The sequence below is a fragment of the Salarias fasciatus genome, chromosome 2 (genome assembly GCF_902148845.1).
Source record: "Salarias fasciatus chromosome 2, fSalaFa1.1, whole genome shotgun sequence".
NCBI classification, from domain to species: Eukaryota; Metazoa; Chordata; class Actinopteri; order Blenniiformes; family Blenniidae; genus Salarias; species Salarias fasciatus.
Window position 1 is genome coordinate 7,259,069 of NC_043746.1, and position 19,332 is coordinate 7,278,400.

Consider the following 19,332-nt stretch of genomic DNA (forward strand, 5'->3'; position numbering starts at 1 on the left):
GTTAAAAAAAAAGGAATGTTGAGCAATATAAACTCATTAAATCAGTTTATTTTAACCATTCCAATGAAAAAATACTGGTAAAACTCAATTATCAATGAGTCTGTTTCGTTCATCATTGCTTTTATCTTTGAAAACTTCGATTCTCAATAGCTAACCCCAAAAGTTTATCTTATTGTGAAGAAAAATACTAAGTTTAATTTTTTTTCCAATATAACACTGATAGAAGTCAGTCTCTCATATCAGTCCAAATCTTCTTTATCTCAAATTTAAATGTTAATATATTAATAAGTTGGAACATTTATTTGAGTATTTTGAGTAATACCTGGATTCACTTTGGGGTTTAGTGGAAAGGGTTGATAGTTTACTCCAGTGAATTTTGTGGTTAAGGAAGTGCACGGTCATGGTTAGTGGCCTCACCTCACAGCAAGGATCAACCTGCAGGTGGTTGAATGACAATGAAATCCTTCTGTACGCCCTTTCTTTAAATTATTATGCTATGATGAATTGCACGTGTTTTTTGAGGACTGATTGATTTAAAGGAAATGTTTATTTGCTTATCATACAAGCCCTTCATAGATGTCTATCTTCCATTTAGATGCAGTGTAATGACAATAATGAAAAAAAAACATACTTCAACACCAACTCAGAAGATTTATTGACTCTTGATAGCATCATGATGGAATGGTAAAGTAAGGTCACAACACACTAATTCCTTGCGGTTCCTAAACTACAGTTTCTTAATGATAAAAGCAAATTCTTAAATGGGTTAATGTCCACAATGTCAGTGGAACAGCCAGAGAGAGATGAAAGTTCATTTCAACATAAAACAAGATAAATTACATAAGTCAGACATGAGACAAACTTTCAGTGTCAGATTTAGTTTATCTGTGACCAAGGAGACTCATGGATTACATAAACCTAAATAAAGGAAGGCACATCGGGCAGTACGTGTTTCCAAGAATGAAAAACGCCCATTAGTGAGTATTTATATATATCAGTAATCATTTCTGACCTAGAAAAATCTGCACTATATACATACCCACTAAATGAGAAAATAATTCTCTCATCCTCTGATTTCAAAAGAAACAAAACAATCCATAAATATATTGCAGCCTATCTGCTGTTCATTTATGTTTTTAATTCAATTACAACTGGATTAAAAGGATAGTTGGAAAGCAGCACTGTTGATCGGCAGGAGTCTGGGGGTCCCTTTAAGCGATGTAGGTCATGATCTTCTGCGATATGGACTGGCAGCAGATGGGACACTTGACCAGCGACCCTGAGCACTCTTTGCAGCTGACCAGGTGACCGCACGGGATGAAAACAATGCAGATATCTCTGTCCATACATATTTTGCATTGTTTCTCTTGTTGCAGCTTCCGCAGCTTCTCCAGTGGGTCTTCATCTTTAAGAAAAAGATGGAAAACTATTAAAAAAACGCACAAAAAAACCCAAAAAAGTGGTTCATTCTTAGGTTTGGCACTACCTTTCTCTTCAGTCTTGGCAGCGTCGCTGCCTGGTGTGTTGCTGAGCGTGTCCTCGATGAGCCGCTCCAGGCTGGAGTATCCCGAGCCGGTCCTGCTGATTTTCTCCAAGATGATGTTCTCCACCACGCTGGGGTCAAGACCCATCTCTATGGCCTTCTGGGCCATCGGGGACTGCAGCACGTCTGGAAACCAAAGAGTACAGGAGAAAACCTCAGTTTCTGCTGCTCTGCAACTTGAAAAGAACAAAAAGAAATGCTTCATTGAAATATAACTCCTCACCATTCTTGGCCCCTGAAAATCCATTCTGATGACTTGGATTCTGAAGAGAAAAGAAAAGAAATACACCTTTTTAAAATACATAAGTTTCAATGTGATATGGACTAATCTATTCATGTTTATGACAGACAGCATTTTCAATGTATTACCCAGAAATTATTAGAAAAAAATTAAAACCTTTTTAACAATTCAACCAGGACAATGGGAAAAAACAAAACAAAAAAAAAAACTGATTTATTTTCAGGTTTTATGCCTTGATCCTGCAGCACTTTCCTAAAGAGATGGATTTTTGTTCAACAAGATACTGAATAGGTTTGACCGAAAGGACAAGATCCCGAATACAAGCGGCTGAAATGAGCTTCCTCCGTAGGGTGGCTGGGCGCTCCCTTAGAGATAGAGGGAGGAGCTCGGAGTAGAGCCGCTACTCCTCCACATCGAGTTGGGCCAGCTGAGGTGGCTCGGGCATCTGGTTAGGATGCCTCCTGGACGCCTCCCGAGGGAGGTGTTCTGGGCATGTCCCAACAAGAGGAGACCCCGGGGAAGACCCAGGACACGCTGGAGAGACTATGTCTCGCGGCTGGCCTGGGAACACCTTGGGATGCTTCCAGAGGAGCTGGAGGAAGTGTCTGGGGACAGGGAAGTCTGGGCATCCCTGCTGAGACTGCTGAGACTGCTGCCCCTGCGACCCCACCCTCGGATAAGCGGTAGAAAATGGATGGATAGATGGAAGATACTGAATAATCCTACTTTGACAATGTGGCATGTGCCAAGTATGCACTGCGACCGGAAGATCCAATTACGGGAAAACATTGTTACACTTATGAAGGTCATGAGAGGAATGCAGACTGACCAGAAACTAATCAGATTTCTCAGTTGTACTACTTTGCCATTTTTTCCACTTTTTTTCCCCCAGTATCTGTATTTATTTAGGAAAACGCTGCACCTCCATGAAAATAACACAAACGCTCTTTTCATCTAGACCTTTGTTGTGCTAACGACCAAGATGTGTTTTTTGAACTATCAACTCAATGAACCCAGTTCTTTAAGAGAGCAGGAGAGCATACTTACTGATTGGTTGTGTGACGGTCCTCGTAGCTGAATGTTGCTCACAAACTCCTGTCCTTTCTCTGCTAACACAAAGCTGCAACTAATTGAAAAAAACAAACAAATAAACAAAAAAACATTTAGAACACTAAAAAGCTTCTCTTCAAAAGTGATCCAGTAGAACATGTCAGCCTCCATTAACAGTCAAATATTGATCAGTTCTGCTTCAGATACGAGGGTGTACCCAAAAAAAAACGGAATTTGATTATAACTTTTTATTTATTACATTTCAAAATAAAACACCACCGTCGCCTTCAAAATAATCTCCATCAGCATTAATGCAGCGCTCCAGCCGTGTCTCCCACTTCACGAATGCGTCGTCAGACCCGCGCGTAAAAGTGCCGTTTTGTGCCGGCTGCGATTTTTCTGTCACCTCCTCCACATCTGCAAACCGCTGTCCCTTCAGCTCCTTCTTCAACTTGGGGAACAAGAAAAAGTCACTCGAGGCTACTTCTGGCGAATAAGGCGGATGGGAGAGGAGAGTCATTTATTTTTCCCCCCCTATAACTGCGTGACGCGCAGCGCCGTGTGCGCTGGCGCACTGTGGTGGTGGATCACCCGGGCTCCACTCCGCCACTCCGCGGGCCGCTTCCTCCTCACATCCTCACGGAGCCGTCTGAGGACTTCCATGTAGTAGTCCTGGTTTACAGTCTGACCTGGAGGGACAGACTCGCTGTGGACGAGACCCTGGACAGCGAAGAAGCAGCTCAGCATTGTTTTCACGGCTGAGCGCACCTGACGCGCGGACATCTGGCCCTTTTTAAACCACCCGAACCACTCATGGACCTGATTCTTCCCCAGAGCATCATCCTTGTAGGCTTGCTGCAACAAGGTGAGTGTTTCTGCTGCTGTTTTTTCTCAGCAAAAAGCAGAATTTAATGTTTACGCGCTGCTCTGGCTTCCCAGTCAATGTCGCCATTTTGGAAAAAATCGCAGACCGCCTCTGCACTCTGTTGCTATAAATAGCGCCTGACAGGCGTCAGTGTCACTCTCGGAGCTCAAATTTCTCACAGATGTGCACGAGGCTTACCTGCAGCACATCTGACGGCCAGAAGTCGGAACTCCTTATTATTATTGTTTTCTGACCAAATTCCGGTTTTTTTGGGGTACCCCCTCGTATTCATTGGCAAAGCTGTTGCAGTGAATTACACAGCAGAAATAAAGGGAGTGTGTTGTTCTCACCCTGGGTAGTGTTTGGCATGTTCCTCCCACGGATCCTCTTCAGGCTGCCAGCCTTTCAACCCTCCACCACATCGGAAACACAAAACCTTGTCTCCTGTCCCTGAAAATGGCACAGTCCGAAATATAAAGGTTACTCCGCTTTGAAATTTACAGTGGTAGCTCAGGAACAAGGCCATGTTATTCTTAGTCCACCATCTGTGTTGTACCTGTGCTGTAGAAACCGGCCCTGGCGAGCCTCTCGTGCTCGATAGGGTGCTGGACACCTGCAAAGCTTCTGAGTCTCTCCTCCAGACTCCCCATGAGGACGTCTGTGCTTCCACGCTGACTGCTGCTGCCGCTCTCCTCCTCTATCGGGCCCCCCTGGAATGGGACATTACCCACATCGTGCCCGAGGATGAAAAAGCAGTTGGAGTAATATTTGCTATGTTCGTCCCACGCGTTGTCCTCCGCTGCCCAGCAGCTCAACATGCCGCCGCAGCAGAAACACTGCACGGAGTCGTCCTGTCCCAAGTAGTAGAAGCCTGCCTGGGCCAGATCTCGGGGTCTCATCGGATTATTAGAGGGCCACGATGAGAAGGTCTGGAGTCGGGCTTCTTCATTCCTCATGTGAGGGCTTAATGGGTAGGTGCTCTCATCGACCACTTCTCCCGTCCTCAGTCGATATTCCATGTCCACTGCGTCCTCGTTGGAGACAGAGCCGTTAGTGAGCGGGGACTCAGAACCGATCCGGTGAATGCAGCTCAGAAACATGCAAGACGGGGAAACCTGAAACACAGAGGAATGTTGGATTTCTCTATGAATAAAAGAAATAAAGCTGAGCTTAGCCACCTTGTCATTTCATCACTGTCACCTCCTTGTGCCTCTCGACGGGTGTGTCGTCCTCACACCAGTTCTCCACCGTCTTCTTGCAGCTGAAACAGCGGACACGGTCAGCCTGGCCAGTGAAGTAGAAACCAGCCCGGGCCAGCTTTTCTGCAGACACCAGCTGGGTCACTCTGGAGCCATGGAACGAGCTGAGACGGCTGTTCATCAGGGAGAAGTCAGTCCTGTAGTCCGATTCCAATTCACCATCTTGTGCGTGATCACCCATTATTGAACAAGGAAATCAAAGGATGGACTGGCTTGAGGAACAGAAAGTCTGCAGATAAAACAAAAAGAAAAAAATGTTGCAGTCAGTGGGTGTACACAGGTTTATCAGAATATCAGCTACGGGTTAGAAAATATAAGGAAACGACATTTCGTGCCAACCCAGTATCGGGCAAGGGACCATATATGGTAACTTCCTAAGTCCCGGTTCTTCTATTCTAAATATGATGAGTTCAGGACAACTACAGAAGAAACAAAAGCAAGTTGTGCTTCACAATGAAACAGGCCAGCAACTGGAGGAGAAACTACACAAAAAACAAAAACATATGAATCTCCTGCTTTAAACTTATACTAGAGACATAATCGTGCAGATTGTGTTACATGAAATATTTAATAATGGAGTATTTCATGGCAGCACTCGCAACTTTTGTTGCAAATAATAGCATATAAAGAGTGTTTGTATAACTTACAATAGATATTTCATTTTAAAGATATTTTGAGACTATAAAGCACAAAAGCTGTGCATCAACCTCTTAAATTTACAAAACAAGCTCAAGAAAAATAAATTCAACATATTGGTGTTATTCATGTAAATATTACAATTGCATATCCCTCGATATCTTCTTTTATTCAAATTAATCTGTGACAAGGACATTTTCAAACAAAAATCCAGTGTGTGGTAATGTGCGATGATGAATCTTAAGTCATATCTTATCAGAAGTAAGATTACCTCACAGTCACAAGTCTTTAACTGATAGAGTTCAGTTTACAGAATGTCCAGACCGAGCAAATAAAGTAAGCATTCAATAACAGACAACAGCCTGTTTGCTGTACATGTTGCATCCTGCCTTTGAACCCTGGGCTCAATAATGCAGTATAAAAGATGGTATGACAGTATGTTTCTTCAAAACACAAACAATTTGGTGGTGGTATGTATTTCCATGAGGGCCAAAGCTCTGCTCAGAACTTCCAGACTTTCACAGGATCACTGTGCCTTTAAGAGAAGCAGCCCGTCTGTAATCACATGGAGGAGCTGGATAATCCATGTGAGGGATGGGCACTTTGGAGGCAGACTTTTGCACAGGGCACCTCATTCGCTGTGGCACAGGAGTGCAGCCCATCCCATAGCAGCCCAACAAATACCGTGCCAGGCAACAACAATAATAAAAACTTGTCCTTAAGGATCTCAGGAGCAAGTTAGGCAACCACCATGTCGGCTCTGGTTACAATACAAATTAAAATATCAATAGAGTAGAGGTGTGGCATGATGTTATGGGAACGTTTTGTTAGTTGTTCAGAGATGTCACAACACATCAAAGAAATATCCTTCACACCCTCACTGGTGTCACATAATGTTCAGGACCTGCGCTCAACTAAAATGCAAACTTTCCACCATTAGAGCCATTCAGTCCAAAGTCTACTGCAACTGATTAAGCGACTGCTGAAAAAACTGATCGAGAGACAGTGCATTTGTATAACTGAAGGATGCAGCTGATTATCTTTGGGCTGTTTTGTGAGCGTTTATTACGCCAGTTGCAAGTTATATATGTGTATTTAAAAGGAAACAAACATATCAAGCAGTTACGAATTTGCTCCGCATTTCACTGCATGTTAGCAGCTTGTCTGCATTGCTTGGACACAATACTGACAAGAGAGTAACGACGTGACTCAAACAAAATAGAAAGGACTGGCAGCTCTGCTTTTTTAAATGCCAGCGACCTTACAGGTCTGACATGCTGCTGCTAACACCAAGCTAACCAACTCTTTAATCTACTGTCCGGGACGGCGTAAAACAAACACAAGTACTTAAATTCGTAAAGCATTTTCAGTTTCACTTGTTTAGGCCGAGGCTACTATCTGAAATGTGGCGTGTAGACGAGACGGCTAACGCCTCCTGCAAATGTCTGACAGCTAAGTTAGCTTAGCAACTCCGCCTACCGTTAGCTCGCTGATGAAGTTACTCGGTTAAATATCGGGGCGAAACCAGGTTGGTCACCTCTGAGCGGCTCGCAGGCGAGTCTCCGGCAGCACGTCCCCGGGGTGTCACTTCAGTCGGTCCTTAAAGTGAACATGGTTCGGAGAACCCAGTCAGTTATATGAGACCCAGCTCTGCGGAAGTGAGAGCGGAGGGGACGCACGTAAGCGTTGTGACGTCATGAAATAGAAATATTTTCCGCGGTTTTTCACCAAGGGGGCTTTTATTCTCCACTTTTAATAACACTTTCGAAATTGATTGGGCCAAAAAAAAAATTCTTAAAAATCCCTTCTTTTACTAGAACTTTATACGAATTGTGTCTTCGCTCCTTTTGGTGGCTTCAATTTCATTTTAATTTTAAATTGTAACTGTAAGATTGAAAATCTCCCTGTTAAACTTTCATCCATCCACAAACAGGTACTTTCACTCTGTTTCCTTATCTATAAGTATAACTTCTCACCACATAAATACCTTGTCTGGAACAACAGAGATCTTTTATAACGAAATACATCCCTTTACATGGAAGATTGGATTAGGCATGGGATTCTGCATGTGGTTCAGTTGGTGAAGGAAGAGGGATGACTACTCACATACAATGACTTCCTGTCACTATATAACTTTCTAGTTCATGCCAAAGAATTCTCAGTAGTAAATAACACCTTAACACCTTCAGGTACTTTGATGTTATGTAAACAATCAGGTGATTTTCCATCCACTTTGATCCCTCTTGCTGATCTGACTGACTCAGCAGTGGGTAAAATCTGTCTTTCACAGTCACCAACTCACAGTAAAAAGAAAATCCACAGTTTGTCCCAAATGGAGGTCGTCTCTCTCCTATATGTGATACCCATTGGAACCGTTATGTCCCAGATATTAAATGACAGAAAATTCTGGATGATTCCACACAAATATTTGATTGAAAATAAGGTCGAGGAAGTGAAGTGTCATTTGAAATTCTCTATAAATGTTATGCAGCCAGTCGCTATAAGATAAAATTTGATAGAGACATGAATACTAAAGGAGGATCATCCAGAAACTGTAGCACAACTCTTCTGGCACTGCTCTTTCACACAGAAGTTCTGGAAAGAATTTAGAAGATTTATAATTGACCATATTTTCAAGGACTTCTCTCTGCAATGGGAAAATTCATTGCTTTTTTTTTATTCCCAGAAAGGATGTCAAATGCTTTTTTTGTAATAGACCTTTTAGCCAAATTTTTCATTCACAAATATAACTTTTTTAGAAAAATACCTTATTTCCCTGACTTTTTGAAAGATAAAGGAACAATATATACAAACAATAGTAGACGCCAGTAACAAGAAGGCTCTCTAAAAGATCAATGTGAATCTTTGCATTTGTTTGTATAATTTAAATAACACCCCTGGCAATTTGAATGTGGTTATGTTCATTTTGTATACTTTATCTGTTTGTATGTTGTAGGCTTGTTGTTGTTCAATAATTTTTGTTTATAAAAACACAGGGTTTTCATAGGGTGAGACTATGACATTCATTCAAAGTACACAAAGTCACAACAACATCTCTGGCTTTATTCACCTTCTGCCAAACACACATCCTCATACACTGACACACATAGGCCCAAGGCATTGTTACATTTCAATTTGCGACTTTTCAAAATCTCACCAGGTGACCAGTATCCAAGCCATATTAATACACATTTACACAAATTAAATTAGCTGACAGAAAACATGACTGTGCCAACACCCTTTGCCCGACCAGAAACTGTAAACTGCATCCTGCTCACAAGGGAATCCACCAATTACAATTTCCAAAAAAGCCGCACCATTTTTGTCAATGAGGAACTAGGACGGGAATTTCAGTTTTCAGAGCTCTGATTCTTAATAGCTGCTCAGCAAGGAAACAGAAAATATGTTGTTTTTTCATTTTACACTTCCTCAAATTTAGACTCCATGTCATTCCCACGTAGTTCTCTATTTAGGCACATTACTTTCCAATTTATTCCTATTACGCAGTGCTCAATACACTGGCCCACAAATATACCAGTCAGCAGAGAGCAATCACTCATCTAACGTGTGTCAAATTATTTATTCCCAACTATTGATGAATAACGATGGAAGGCAGTCGTTCAAGCTTGCCAGGGTTGCTCATGTACAAGTTTATTCCAAATATTCGTCATTAACAGGCTGAACAGATTAATTCAATCACATTTGCAATTCAAACTTAACAGAAAATAGCCTGTGATGTTGTAAACACTGCATTCAGTGCATGAGTCAGTGTGTTGTTGGTCTTTATAGTTTAGAAACCCCATTAGTGAAGCTTTTAAGTGTAGTACAAGCAAATTGTTCTCTTTCCTTCACCTTCATCTTCGACCATTCTCTCTTTTTGAAAGCGTCACACCAGCCCTCCTCAGCAGGACTGACTGGGAGGACAAGGTTCAGAATTTGGCAATGGAAGAGGTTTGAGCTAGGGCGCCCTTGACAAGTCAGTTCAAGCATCATCCCTCCACGATCCGGCGAAGTAAGTTGCCAAGGCTGCCCTTAGCTATCTGAAGAGGGGTCTTCTCCTCCTTGTTCTCAATATAAATGCTGGCACCATGTTCCACCAGCAGCTTGGCCGCCTCCACTCGCTCCTCATCGCATGCAAGGTGTCTGGAAAAAGAAAGAAAAGGAAAAATCACAGTTTATGCAGAGAGAAAATATTTCAATTAACCTTTTCTTATGGTTTATCCAGCTTTGCAAGGCGGATTCCAAGAGCTGATCACAAGTGTAAGCAAGTAAAAACATATGCAATTTTCATCACTGTGAATGCCGACAAGCCATAAGTATTTTCTTTAAGTGCCTAGCTTCTTCCCCCAACCTGAAAACAATCCTAAATTGCCCCCTCAGAGAGTTATGTTTGTGATTGTGTTAGCAGTGATGGAATGGATTCCTACAACTGTATCATGCAAGAGGTAAACATATATGATAAATCCATGGCTGGGTGTGGAAAACCACAGGTGAAAATTACGGATCCACACATACAGCGGCGTGTTGCCCTGCGAGTCCTGGATGTTGGTGGAGGCACTCTGTTTGAGAAGCAGCTGGATGAGGCGGTAGTTGCCCTTAGCAGAAGCTCTGTGAAGTGGAGTCGACTCCAACTTATCGGTGGCGTTGGGATCCGCTCCGTTTTCGAGCAGCAGCAAGGCGATCTAACGAGACAGAAACCCACAAAATGAGGAACATTTATATGCAGTGCTTCTTCCGAAACCCACATTTGGTGGTCCTGACTACTCGGTTTCAGAGATGACTGGTTACTAAAACCTGAATGTGACCGTGAGAACAACGTGCAAAAGCACAGTTCCTGGAAAAGCGGTGGAAGATGGATGGAGGGATGGACCACAGCTTTGCCATTCATACAGCAAAAATTACTGAAATAGTACCATCTACATTAAAAAAAACAAAACAAAAAAAAAAGGTTTATTTTTAATAATGGACATAATTTAATTAAAGGCAACATTAGTAAAAGTCTAATTTGAATTTAATATATACTTTAATAAAAAAAACCTCTCTCTTGGACTGTTAAACTGTGAAAAACAATCCCATCAATAATTAAAAAGACTCCTTTCATCAAGAACTCACTGTAGGAAAAAAAAAGTATTTTATTAAACTCTCAGTGGTAACAGTGCTATTAAAAAAGATAGTCGCATTGTTTTAAAATATTGTGCTAGAAAAACATTACCAGAGAGCAGATATTTCTCTCTCTGAGCAACACACTCTTTCATATCGAGCAGATTAGACATATTAGAATATAACGATCCTCTGTCTGATCTGCCAAAGTAGGCTATTTATCAGCAGCAATTAAATAAAAATTCAGCTACAAGAGTACCTAAAAATCCCACAATTCAGTCTGGCTGTTATGTTTTATATGTCTAATAATTCTATTGAAGAGCTTTTGTCTCTGCATAATTTCATCTTCAATTAATATTTTAGAAGTTTTTTTAAGGTCTATCCAACTTCTATATTAGATGGAGCCTTCAGCTGACGGTGGGTGATAGCAGTGCACACCCTGTCCACGTCACCAACCCATCACAGGGACACCATGCAAACTCTATACAGCCCAACATTAAGTCAAACCAACGGCTACACAACTGTATTTTTAGCTGTATCTTTTATTCATCTCATGTATGTCTTAAAATTGAGGATGAACAGGGTTTTATTGTGGCTATATATACACATTATGATTGATGTAGGTCTTTATATTTTAAATACTTTGAGCTGTATTTATTCAGTGAAAGATGGAATATAAAGATTGATTAATTAAATACTACATTCTGAAACTATTCCATCATGCTTGCTGATGTTTTTTTAGCACAGCATCAAGTCCGTTCTAAATAAATTTCTAAATGTGTATAAATCTGCAGACTGGTTAACTGATGTGATAATACCGAGGGTCTTAAAGTGAAGTCATATCAATATTTGATTTTTGTAAAATCAGTAAGGGAGATCAAGTATCAACATTTCAGAAAAGCAACGTTCGCTAAACTATTGAAACAACTAGTTTAGTGGTTGTGTTTACATGCATACTTTCCTTTCTGGAGCACCATTCACAAAACTGCTGAGGGCGCCATTTAGTTAAGAACAAAGGGCTGTCCTAAGCTAAGAGTAGTGGGTGAGTTTCAACCCTGTTGCCAAGAACAACAACCTATTTTGTCAATGAATCTGTTTTTGTCTGCGGTTCTTCACTGATCTGTCAAAAAATTTGATTTGATGAGATTAATTCAAGTATTTAATTCCTTTTTTTTTGTGTATTACTATTTACTGCACCAGTAATGCATGAGACAAAAAATGAAGAAAATGTAGGATTACATGAGATTTTTTTTGTTTACCTCATATCTATCTTTAGAGGCGGCATAGTGCAGTGGTGTGCATCCATTTTGGTTGACAGAATTGAGCTGGGCTCCTTTAGATATCAGGGATCTCACGATGTCTTCTCTGCCGGCAGAAGCTGCGATGTGCAGAGGGGTCCATGAAGCCTGGGGAAATACACACAGCATCAGCAAGCGTGCACACAGATCCACAGTGGATGCTGCTCAAGTAAATGTCCTTTCAGTAGGGTGCAGATAAGCACGGACCTATTTTTATATCCTATATTTTGGCTTTTAAAAGTTAGACCTAGGTAAGTTTTAAATCAGAAGTGCTGTCACTGTATCAGGAAAGTACACTAATCTTGTACTAATCTTCTAATAACAGAAAGTTTAGCAGATCGGGTAGTGTTAAGCTTCCATACTACAGGGAGTAGGACATGTAAGTGTAAACGGTTCAAAATAAATCAATTTACCATTTAAGTTTCGAAGAAAAGAAAATGAAGAAATTACCAGATAGACTCCTTCTCCCTTATAAACAATTTAATCATTACCTTCTATAGCTGACCTGTTTATGGCAAAGGCAGTCCTCGTTATTGTGTAAAACCTTGATAATGTTTATCAGTCATTTCAGGAGGACACACTTTTAGGGACTTCATTGAGGATGTCATAAGTTTGGTTAAAAAGGTTCTCGAAGTTGAAAAGCTTGATTTCTCTGATCCCAAAAGAGCAATCTTATGAATTCATAATGTTATAGGATTTTTGGAATTGTTTATCTGTTAAAATAAAGCAAATTAAAGACCAGCAATGTTCAACTTTGTTCTTCACACATGATAAAAGGAAGTTTTGCTTTATGAGCCTCAGCCATTTGCTCCTCAAACTGTTCATGTCTCTGCAGATCAGACAGATGGTCTAACAGCAACTTTCCAATCTCCTCTTATAATGTGTTGTATTCTATCACAAGCTGTCATGTTTACATGATGCAAAAAAATAAAACTCACATCATCCTGCAGATTCACCTCCACACCCAGGTCGAGGAGAAACTGCACAATGTCAGTGTGTCCGGCTGAACAGGCCCAGTGCAGAGCGGTTCTCCGGTCCTGAAAAGACAGACCTGCACGTCATCTTCATTTCCCCACATCCTCCTCAGACCCCCACATCCTCCTCAGACCCCCACATCATCCCCAGACCCTCAGTCCATCATCCTCAGACCTCCACATCATCCTCAGACCGTCAGTTCATCCTCCTCAGACCCTCAGATCATTCACCCCCGCACCTTCAGGCTCCCACTTCGTCTTCAGGGGTGTTACAGACTGAATTGCATCCCCTCCTGCTCTGTGGTCTGGATCATGTTTTCTTACCTGGTCCACTTTGCAGGCGAGCGTTTTATCTGAGAGAATGCACTGCTTTAACTTCTCGAACTGCCCCGTATAGGCTAAATTACAGACCTCTACGTTTGATACGGAACCCTCCATATTCTAAAATAATAATAATAAAAAAAAACAACAAAAAACAACCAAAACAAAACTTCAAGTCCGAATGGTTTGAAAGATAAGCCGAATGACTCAGGAAATTCTGAATTCTGTTTCCTTTTCGCGCAATTGTTTCTTTTTCAAAATAAAACACCAGTGGCTTTCTGACTTGACATTTGCATTATTGGGTTCGGACTGGTGCATAAAAGCGTTGTTATTGTCATTATATATACTCTCTTGTTTAATGAGAGAACATAATAGGCACAAAATAGGATAACTACGTTTGAAGAAAAATACAAATATTTTATTTTGGTAGTAAAGCATAATGCCCCCGGAAGTAATACATGTAACACAATGGCTGTGATGGTTGCTAACTAAACAAGCTAAAAGTTGCTGAAATTATTTTTTTTGGGAGCAGCTCATTACATTTTCTTTGTAGTGTTTTATTATAGCAAGTGTCCCAGTTCCTACCGATATATACGTAGTCATGGCAACCACGCTGGTAAGCCTAATTTTCCGTCTGATGTCCGTTATGCGCCTTTTTTTACACCCAAAGTGTCTCACACACACGTCATGGGCGTTCAATCGTGATCAGAATGTCGTTATTTTCTCAACAGAATTTCAGGACCCACGTAGACCAGTCATGCAGATATTCAGAAGAATTCGTCAACATTTACTACGATTGCATGGATAAAAAAAGGAGGGTGAGTGGCTTTAGTTTTCCAACACATTCTGTTCATATCCTATTGATCATATTGTCTTTCCAATGCACTTGATATGACTTGGTTTGACTCCAACTTTAGAGGCTCATTAAGGGTGAAGAAGGCACAATACTCCCTGGACAGGACCCGTCCATCACAGGACTGAGACAGACAGGCAGAGGGAGACAGAATGCTGCACATACTTACATTCTCACCTCCAGGACATTTCGATGCACAGTTTAACTTCAAAAGCATAAAACTGCAGTATAACAGCCTTGTGTCATTATATTCACATTATTAATATGTATTTATTAGGAATCCATATCATCCTTCTTTTGTACAGCTTAATTTCTGTGTAGGGTCGCAGGGTGCTGGAGCCAATCCCAGTTTACTAAAGGTGAGGGTATGGTGCGCCCTGAACAGGTCTCCTACCACACATACTCACTTTCACACCGAGGGACAATTTAGGGTCCTCGATTAACCTCACACGTATGTTTTTTTTGGACTGTATGGAGATAATTTTGTGTCTTTATTATTCAATCAATCAAAAAAGGTTTTGCAAACAAAAAAGAGAGTTGAGACCAAAAAACATAAAGTTGCAATCAAAAAATAAAAGTTCAATCAAATAGAATAAATCTGAGAACAAAATTATTTAAGTGGCAACCCCACCAAATTTTTTTTGACATCAAAACAGAAAAAAGCTTTGGTTTTGAATTGTGAAGTTTTGCTTGCAAGCTCAAAAGTTTTGGTTTTGAATTAAAAAGTTTTGGTTGCAAATTCAAAAGTTTTGGTTACGAATCCAAAAGTTTTGGTTGCGAATCCAAAAGTTTTGCTTGCGAATCTGACTGAACCCAGTGGGCGGGGCCAACACTAGTGGAAGAGAGAAGAGCTCCTATTGGTCGCTTTGACCTCGCTCCTCCACCGCCTGTCTCCGCGCTGTTGCTGCTGCTTCCGCATTGGTAAAGGCCAGTAGACATTGCAGGCTTTTTTCAATCTTCCCCGATTCAGAGACCACACACTGGAAGACAACAGAGGACAGATCGCACCAGATCTTCCTCTCCTGATCTTCTAGCGTGTGGTGTCCTGTGGAACACACGAGAAGATTGTTCATTAGAGAATCGGCTCCTCGCTCTTCAAAATCTCGCGGAGTCAAACTTGATTTTGAGCGTTTTCCCTTCAGTCCTGTGTTTACATTCATCTCCACTATTAATAATAAGCGGAGAGCTTATTCCCTCACGTCATTCATTCATATTGGCTCAGTTCTTTCAGAGCACCCCCCCCCCCCCCCCCCCCCCCCATCCCGTTCGCGCGCAGCACGGAGTGTTTACTGTCAGAAAGTTTAAATGTTCCAGTATAGACGAGGGGAACATATGTAGTTTGACATCATTTTCTTATCATGTACCCCGTATTTGATAATAATTTAGCTCATTCATGTGTGTTTATTTCTTTTTTTTACGTTTCACTCCAGAGAGAAACAGTATAGAAATAAGTTATCGCAATCTGTGACGGACAAGCTACTTTTTAAAAAAATCATCATTTTTTGTCCCCAGATCGAATGGTTTAGACCAAAATTAAAATGCATTGATTAGGAAAAAGTTTCATTATACGTCCAAGTCCTCAGAAAGTTGTTTTTGCAATTCTTTCGTGATGGTTAATAATGGAGATGAATTGAAACATTGGGATTATTGCAGGACTGGCGAGCTGCAGATGAGTGAACCAGATCTGGGTTTGGGTCTGAATGAAATACAGTTCATCCAGGAGCGACACAGTTATTGAGGAATAACCTCTCGTTTTCTGCACTACTTAGCTTTTCTGTTTCACTGTCATATAGTGAATATATTTCAAAGACATATATTCATGTCTCCAGCTCTGACAGCTGAGAGGGGATTTTTTTTCAACACCTCAGCAAAACGGAACTGTTCGGCCAATCAGGGAGCTTTATTCTGAGGGTGTGGACAGGTCGGCTCTGAGCTGATGGTCTAGCAGGGCACCACACACCACAGGATTTGCGAACGGAAATATTAAACATGTTCATTATCTACGATCTCGGCTTCCAACGCCTCCCGAGCGGCTCCGATTGGAAAAAAAAAAAAAAAAAACCTCTCGGAACACACCGCACACTACAGGAAGATCGGACCCGAACTCATTTACATACTCCTGACAATCAGACCTTTGGCATCATTCGGGAGGAGAAAACCGGGACAAAATTCGGCCCATGGTTGGGCATGGATAACTGCCAATAATCCTGTAATATCTACTGGCCTTTACCAATGCGGAAGCAGCAGCAACAGCGCGGAGACAGGCGGTGGAGGAGCGAGGTCAAAGCGACCAATAGGAGCTCTTCTCTCTTCCACTAGTGTTGGCCCCGCCCACTGGGTTCAGTCAGATTCGCAAGCAAAACTTTTGGATTCGCAACCAAAACTTTTGGATTCGTAACCAAAACTTTTGAATTTGCAACCAAAACTTTTTAATTCAAAACCAAAACTTTTGAGCTTGCAAGCAAAACTTCACAATTCAAAACCAAAGCTTTTTTCTGTTTTGATGTCAAAAAAAATTTGGTGGGGTTGCCACTTAAATAATTTTGTTCTTAGATTTATTCTATTTGATTGAACTTTTATTTTTTGATTGCAACTTTATGTTTTTTGGTCTCAACTCTCTTTTTTGTTTGCAAAACCTTTTTTGATTGATTGAATAATAAAGACACAAAATTATCTCCATAGTGACTGTGGAAGGAAACTGGAGTACCTGGAGGAAACCCATGCACACTCAGAGAGACCATGCAGACTCCCTGCAGAAATATGCAGCCAGTCTTTGGACCCATTATTTTCTCTCTATGAAGGGAGAGCACTACCCCTGTGCCGATACAGACATTGTGGGAATATTTCAGTGAGAACCAGTAGACTTCATTCTGATCTGATTCAAATACAGTACAGTACTGCTGATAAGAGGACATTCTGTTTTGTAAAGTACTGTAGTGATTAGATCCTCCTGCGTCACAGTGAAAATCACCCGAGCGTGGTTCTGAGCTGGGGGGTTCTGTGCATGTTCTCCTTCTGCATGCTGGATCCATGCATGTGTTCTATCATGACGTGTTTGAGGTGTGGGTGGGTGTGTGTGTCTCATTGTGTTTACCCTGGGGTGCACTTGGTATGCAGCAGTACAAAAGATGGACGTTTTTTCTTTTTTTTCTGTCCATATGACCTTGCTCTTGAGCTGGTAGTTTCATGGAAAAAGTGTAACAAAGTAATATATTAATCATTAGTTTATCTGCATAGCTCAGATTTTACAAGGAGCATCTCTGTGATGCACAGTGCCAGCGGTGCTGTGATAAAAGCAAAGCAGATCACACTGTTCTGATTACACAAACCATTTTATTTGCTGATATTTTATGTAGACTACTGCTTGTTCTTTCCAGTATTCATTGAATTTTCTCAAAATGAGCTCACAAGAAATCACACAGACACAAATTCTGACCAAAGCAGAGTATGAGGACACTTTGTGGGAAAGAGGAAGTCATACATAATACATGATCCATTGTCTTTGCCAGTTTGTAAACAGTATATTACATATTCAGTTGCTGCCTCAGTGCATGCTATTTGCCACTTCGATGGTCATGGCTGGTTCTTCTGTATCAAATCTATCGAGGCAAAATGTAAAAACGGGCACATTTTAAACTTTTTATCTGTTATTTTCTATTAAAAGTCATTGTTTTTATTCCTAATATTTTCCTGAAACCAAAGAACTTTGCCATTTATTAGTTACAACTATTCAAAGATTAAGGCTGTTGGATTACCATTCTAATTGTTGACAGAGATGTTTGGAAAATGTTTCAAAGACTCAACCCATATACGGTTATATGTCATTTAAAAGTGAAATAATGAGGCAGAGGGTTGCTGTGGCGACCCTCTGTAAGGGAGCCGCTGATGCGACTCTCATCTCTCTCTAGTTTGTCTGTTCGTCATGCTGTAGGATGAAGGCAACACTTTTTATTCCTTCATGTTTTCAAAAGAAAGAAAGAAAACAAACTGAACCTTGAACTTTGTGTTGCAGAACTTGACCCGGCTCTACCTCGACAAGGCCACCTTGGTGTGGAACGGGAACGCCGTGTCTGGACAGGATGCTCTGGGGGAGTTTTTTGAGTCGCTGCCCTCGAGCGAATTCAAAGTGCATATACTGGACTGTCAGCCTGTTCATGGTGATTATGATTATTATTATTACTATATGCAATTTTTTCCACTTTGAGCTGTTTAAAAAGTAATGGTTATGGATATACACTTATCAGGTGACAAGTGTCTGGATGATGAGAGAAATTCTATAGAATTTTTAGACCGCTTCTGTTGCAAAATCTGCCAGAATAGAGATTTACCGGACCTGGATGTAGTGCTCTTTAAATAATATTCTTACCATCAAACATCGTCAACGGGATTGCAAGTACAAAGTGTTCAGCGCTCAGAGACTTGGCCAAGTAATATCCAAAGACTTGCCAAATATTTTTCATGAACATGGGCCAAACTGTTTCAGGATGAAGATAGGCTCATAGTTTACTCTCAAACTGCCGGGTTCCCAAACACACTTCTTCAGCAGCATGTCAGGACGAAGTGTGTGTCTTAGAGAAAGACCATGTTGTATTTTTTTGGGAGGAAATGGTCCATCACATGCATTAAAGTGCTCTACTATGTGGTGAACCAGTAAAAGCCTTGAAGATGATGGAATAATGGTGCATCTCCATTCCCCGCCTGACTTGGCGCTTATTGAGAAGTGGTTTTTCCTTTTTGAAGGAGCAGACACCTCTCTGATAAAGTGTGGATGTCCTTACGCCGGAACTCCACATTTTGGATTGACTGAAAGCACTGGAGCTGTTCAGTAAAACTTATTCTCAGAAACACCGGATGTGCTGGTCAGTTTGCTGAATCATCAGTGAATCTTTCTCTCATTCATTCACAGAACAAGCGACTCAAGGCCAAACGACGCTGCTGGTGGTGACCGGCGGCACCGTAACGTTCGAGGGAAACAAAGAACGTTTCTTCAACCAGAACTTTCTGCTCACAGCTCAGGCCTCGCCCAACAATGATCAGCCTGTTTGGAAGATCGCGAGTGACTGTTTCCGATTTCAAGACTGGAATAGCTGAAGCCCCGTCACCTTTCCTCTGACTCACCCCCCACCACAAATGTACTTTTTCATGGTTTTGTTCTTTTTTTTTTTTTGCAATAAAACTGTCTGACCACAATG

The 19,332-nt window shown here is 41.2% G+C and overlaps 3 protein-coding genes across 4 annotated transcripts; 1 reads left to right on the top strand and 2 right to left on the bottom strand.

The window, feature by feature from the left end:
* Nucleotides 1-520: 520 nt before the first annotated feature.
* Nucleotides 521-7,269, bottom strand: xiap (X-linked inhibitor of apoptosis). Of its 2 annotated transcripts, none has more exons than XM_030112553.1 (8): nucleotides 7,132-7,269; nucleotides 4,900-5,187; nucleotides 4,256-4,814; nucleotides 4,050-4,149; nucleotides 2,832-2,910; nucleotides 1,767-1,806; nucleotides 1,487-1,669; nucleotides 521-1,405 (listed from the first exon to the last, which is right to left on the bottom strand). In XM_030112553.1, the coding sequence occupies exons 2-8, from the start codon at nucleotides 5,137-5,139 to the stop codon at nucleotides 1,212-1,214; spliced, it is 1,395 nt and encodes a 464-aa protein (XP_029968413.1). In that variant the 5' UTR covers nucleotides 5,140-5,187; nucleotides 7,132-7,269; the 3' UTR covers nucleotides 521-1,211. The 2 variants fall into 2 exon arrangements, with proteins under 2 accessions (XP_029968413.1, XP_029968403.1); XM_030112543.1 differs by having other exon boundaries at nucleotides 7,074-7,261.
* A 1,383-nt stretch (nucleotides 7,270-8,652) lies between these two features.
* Nucleotides 8,653-13,491, bottom strand: psmd10 (proteasome 26S subunit, non-ATPase 10). Its single transcript, XM_030107672.1, has 5 exons — nucleotides 13,291-13,491; nucleotides 12,931-13,029; nucleotides 11,954-12,100; nucleotides 10,110-10,276; nucleotides 8,653-9,737 (listed from the first exon to the last, which is right to left on the bottom strand). Exons 1-5 carry the CDS (start codon nucleotides 13,402-13,404, stop codon nucleotides 9,584-9,586), a joined length of 681 nt encoding a protein of 226 aa, XP_029963532.1. The 5' UTR covers nucleotides 13,405-13,491; the 3' UTR covers nucleotides 8,653-9,583.
* A 249-nt stretch (nucleotides 13,492-13,740) lies between these two features.
* Nucleotides 13,741-19,330, top strand: nxt2 (nuclear transport factor 2-like export factor 2). The gene is made up of 4 exons (XM_030106762.1): nucleotides 13,741-13,903; nucleotides 14,019-14,105; nucleotides 18,153-18,297; nucleotides 19,047-19,330. Exons 1-4 carry the CDS (start codon nucleotides 13,889-13,891, stop codon nucleotides 19,229-19,231), a joined length of 432 nt encoding a protein of 143 aa, XP_029962622.1. The 5' UTR covers nucleotides 13,741-13,888; the 3' UTR covers nucleotides 19,232-19,330.
* The last annotated feature ends 2 nt before the right edge of the window (nucleotides 19,331-19,332 follow it).

What these genes read in the sequence shown, in the direction of transcription:
- xiap (XM_030112553.1), bottom strand. Translation starts at nt 5,139, where the DNA reads ATGGGTGATCACGCACAAGATGGTGAATTGGAATCGGACTACAGGACT. An exon ending in ATTTTCAGGGGCCAAGAATG is followed by an intron (nt 1,670 to 1,766) that starts GTGAGGAGTTAT and finishes TTTGGTTTCCAG; the next exon opens with ACGTGCTGCAGTCCCCGATG. An exon ending in TGCCAAGACTGAAGAGAAAG is followed by an intron (nt 1,406 to 1,486) that starts GTAGTGCCAAAC and finishes TTTTTCTTAAAG; the next exon opens with ATGAAGACCCACTGGAGAAG.
- psmd10 (XM_030107672.1), bottom strand. Translation starts at nt 13,404, where the DNA reads ATGGAGGGTTCCGTATCAAACGTAGAGGTCTGTAATTTAGCCTATACG. An exon ending in TCGCCTGCAAAGTGGACCAG is followed by an intron (nt 13,030 to 13,290) that starts GTAAGAAAACAT and finishes CTGTCTTTTCAG; the next exon opens with GACCGGAGAACCGCTCTGCA. An exon ending in TCGCAGGGCAACACGCCGCT is followed by an intron (nt 9,738 to 10,109) that starts GTATGTGTGGAT and finishes TTCTTTTTCCAG; the next exon opens with ACACCTTGCATGCGATGAGG.
- nxt2 (XM_030106762.1), top strand. An exon ending in GCATGGATAAAAAAAGGAGG is followed by an intron (nt 14,106 to 18,152) that starts GTGAGTGGCTTT and finishes TTTGTGTTGCAG; the next exon opens with AACTTGACCCGGCTCTACCT. An exon ending in GGACTGTCAGCCTGTTCATG is followed by an intron (nt 18,298 to 19,046) that starts GTGATTATGATT and finishes ATTCATTCACAG; the next exon opens with AACAAGCGACTCAAGGCCAA.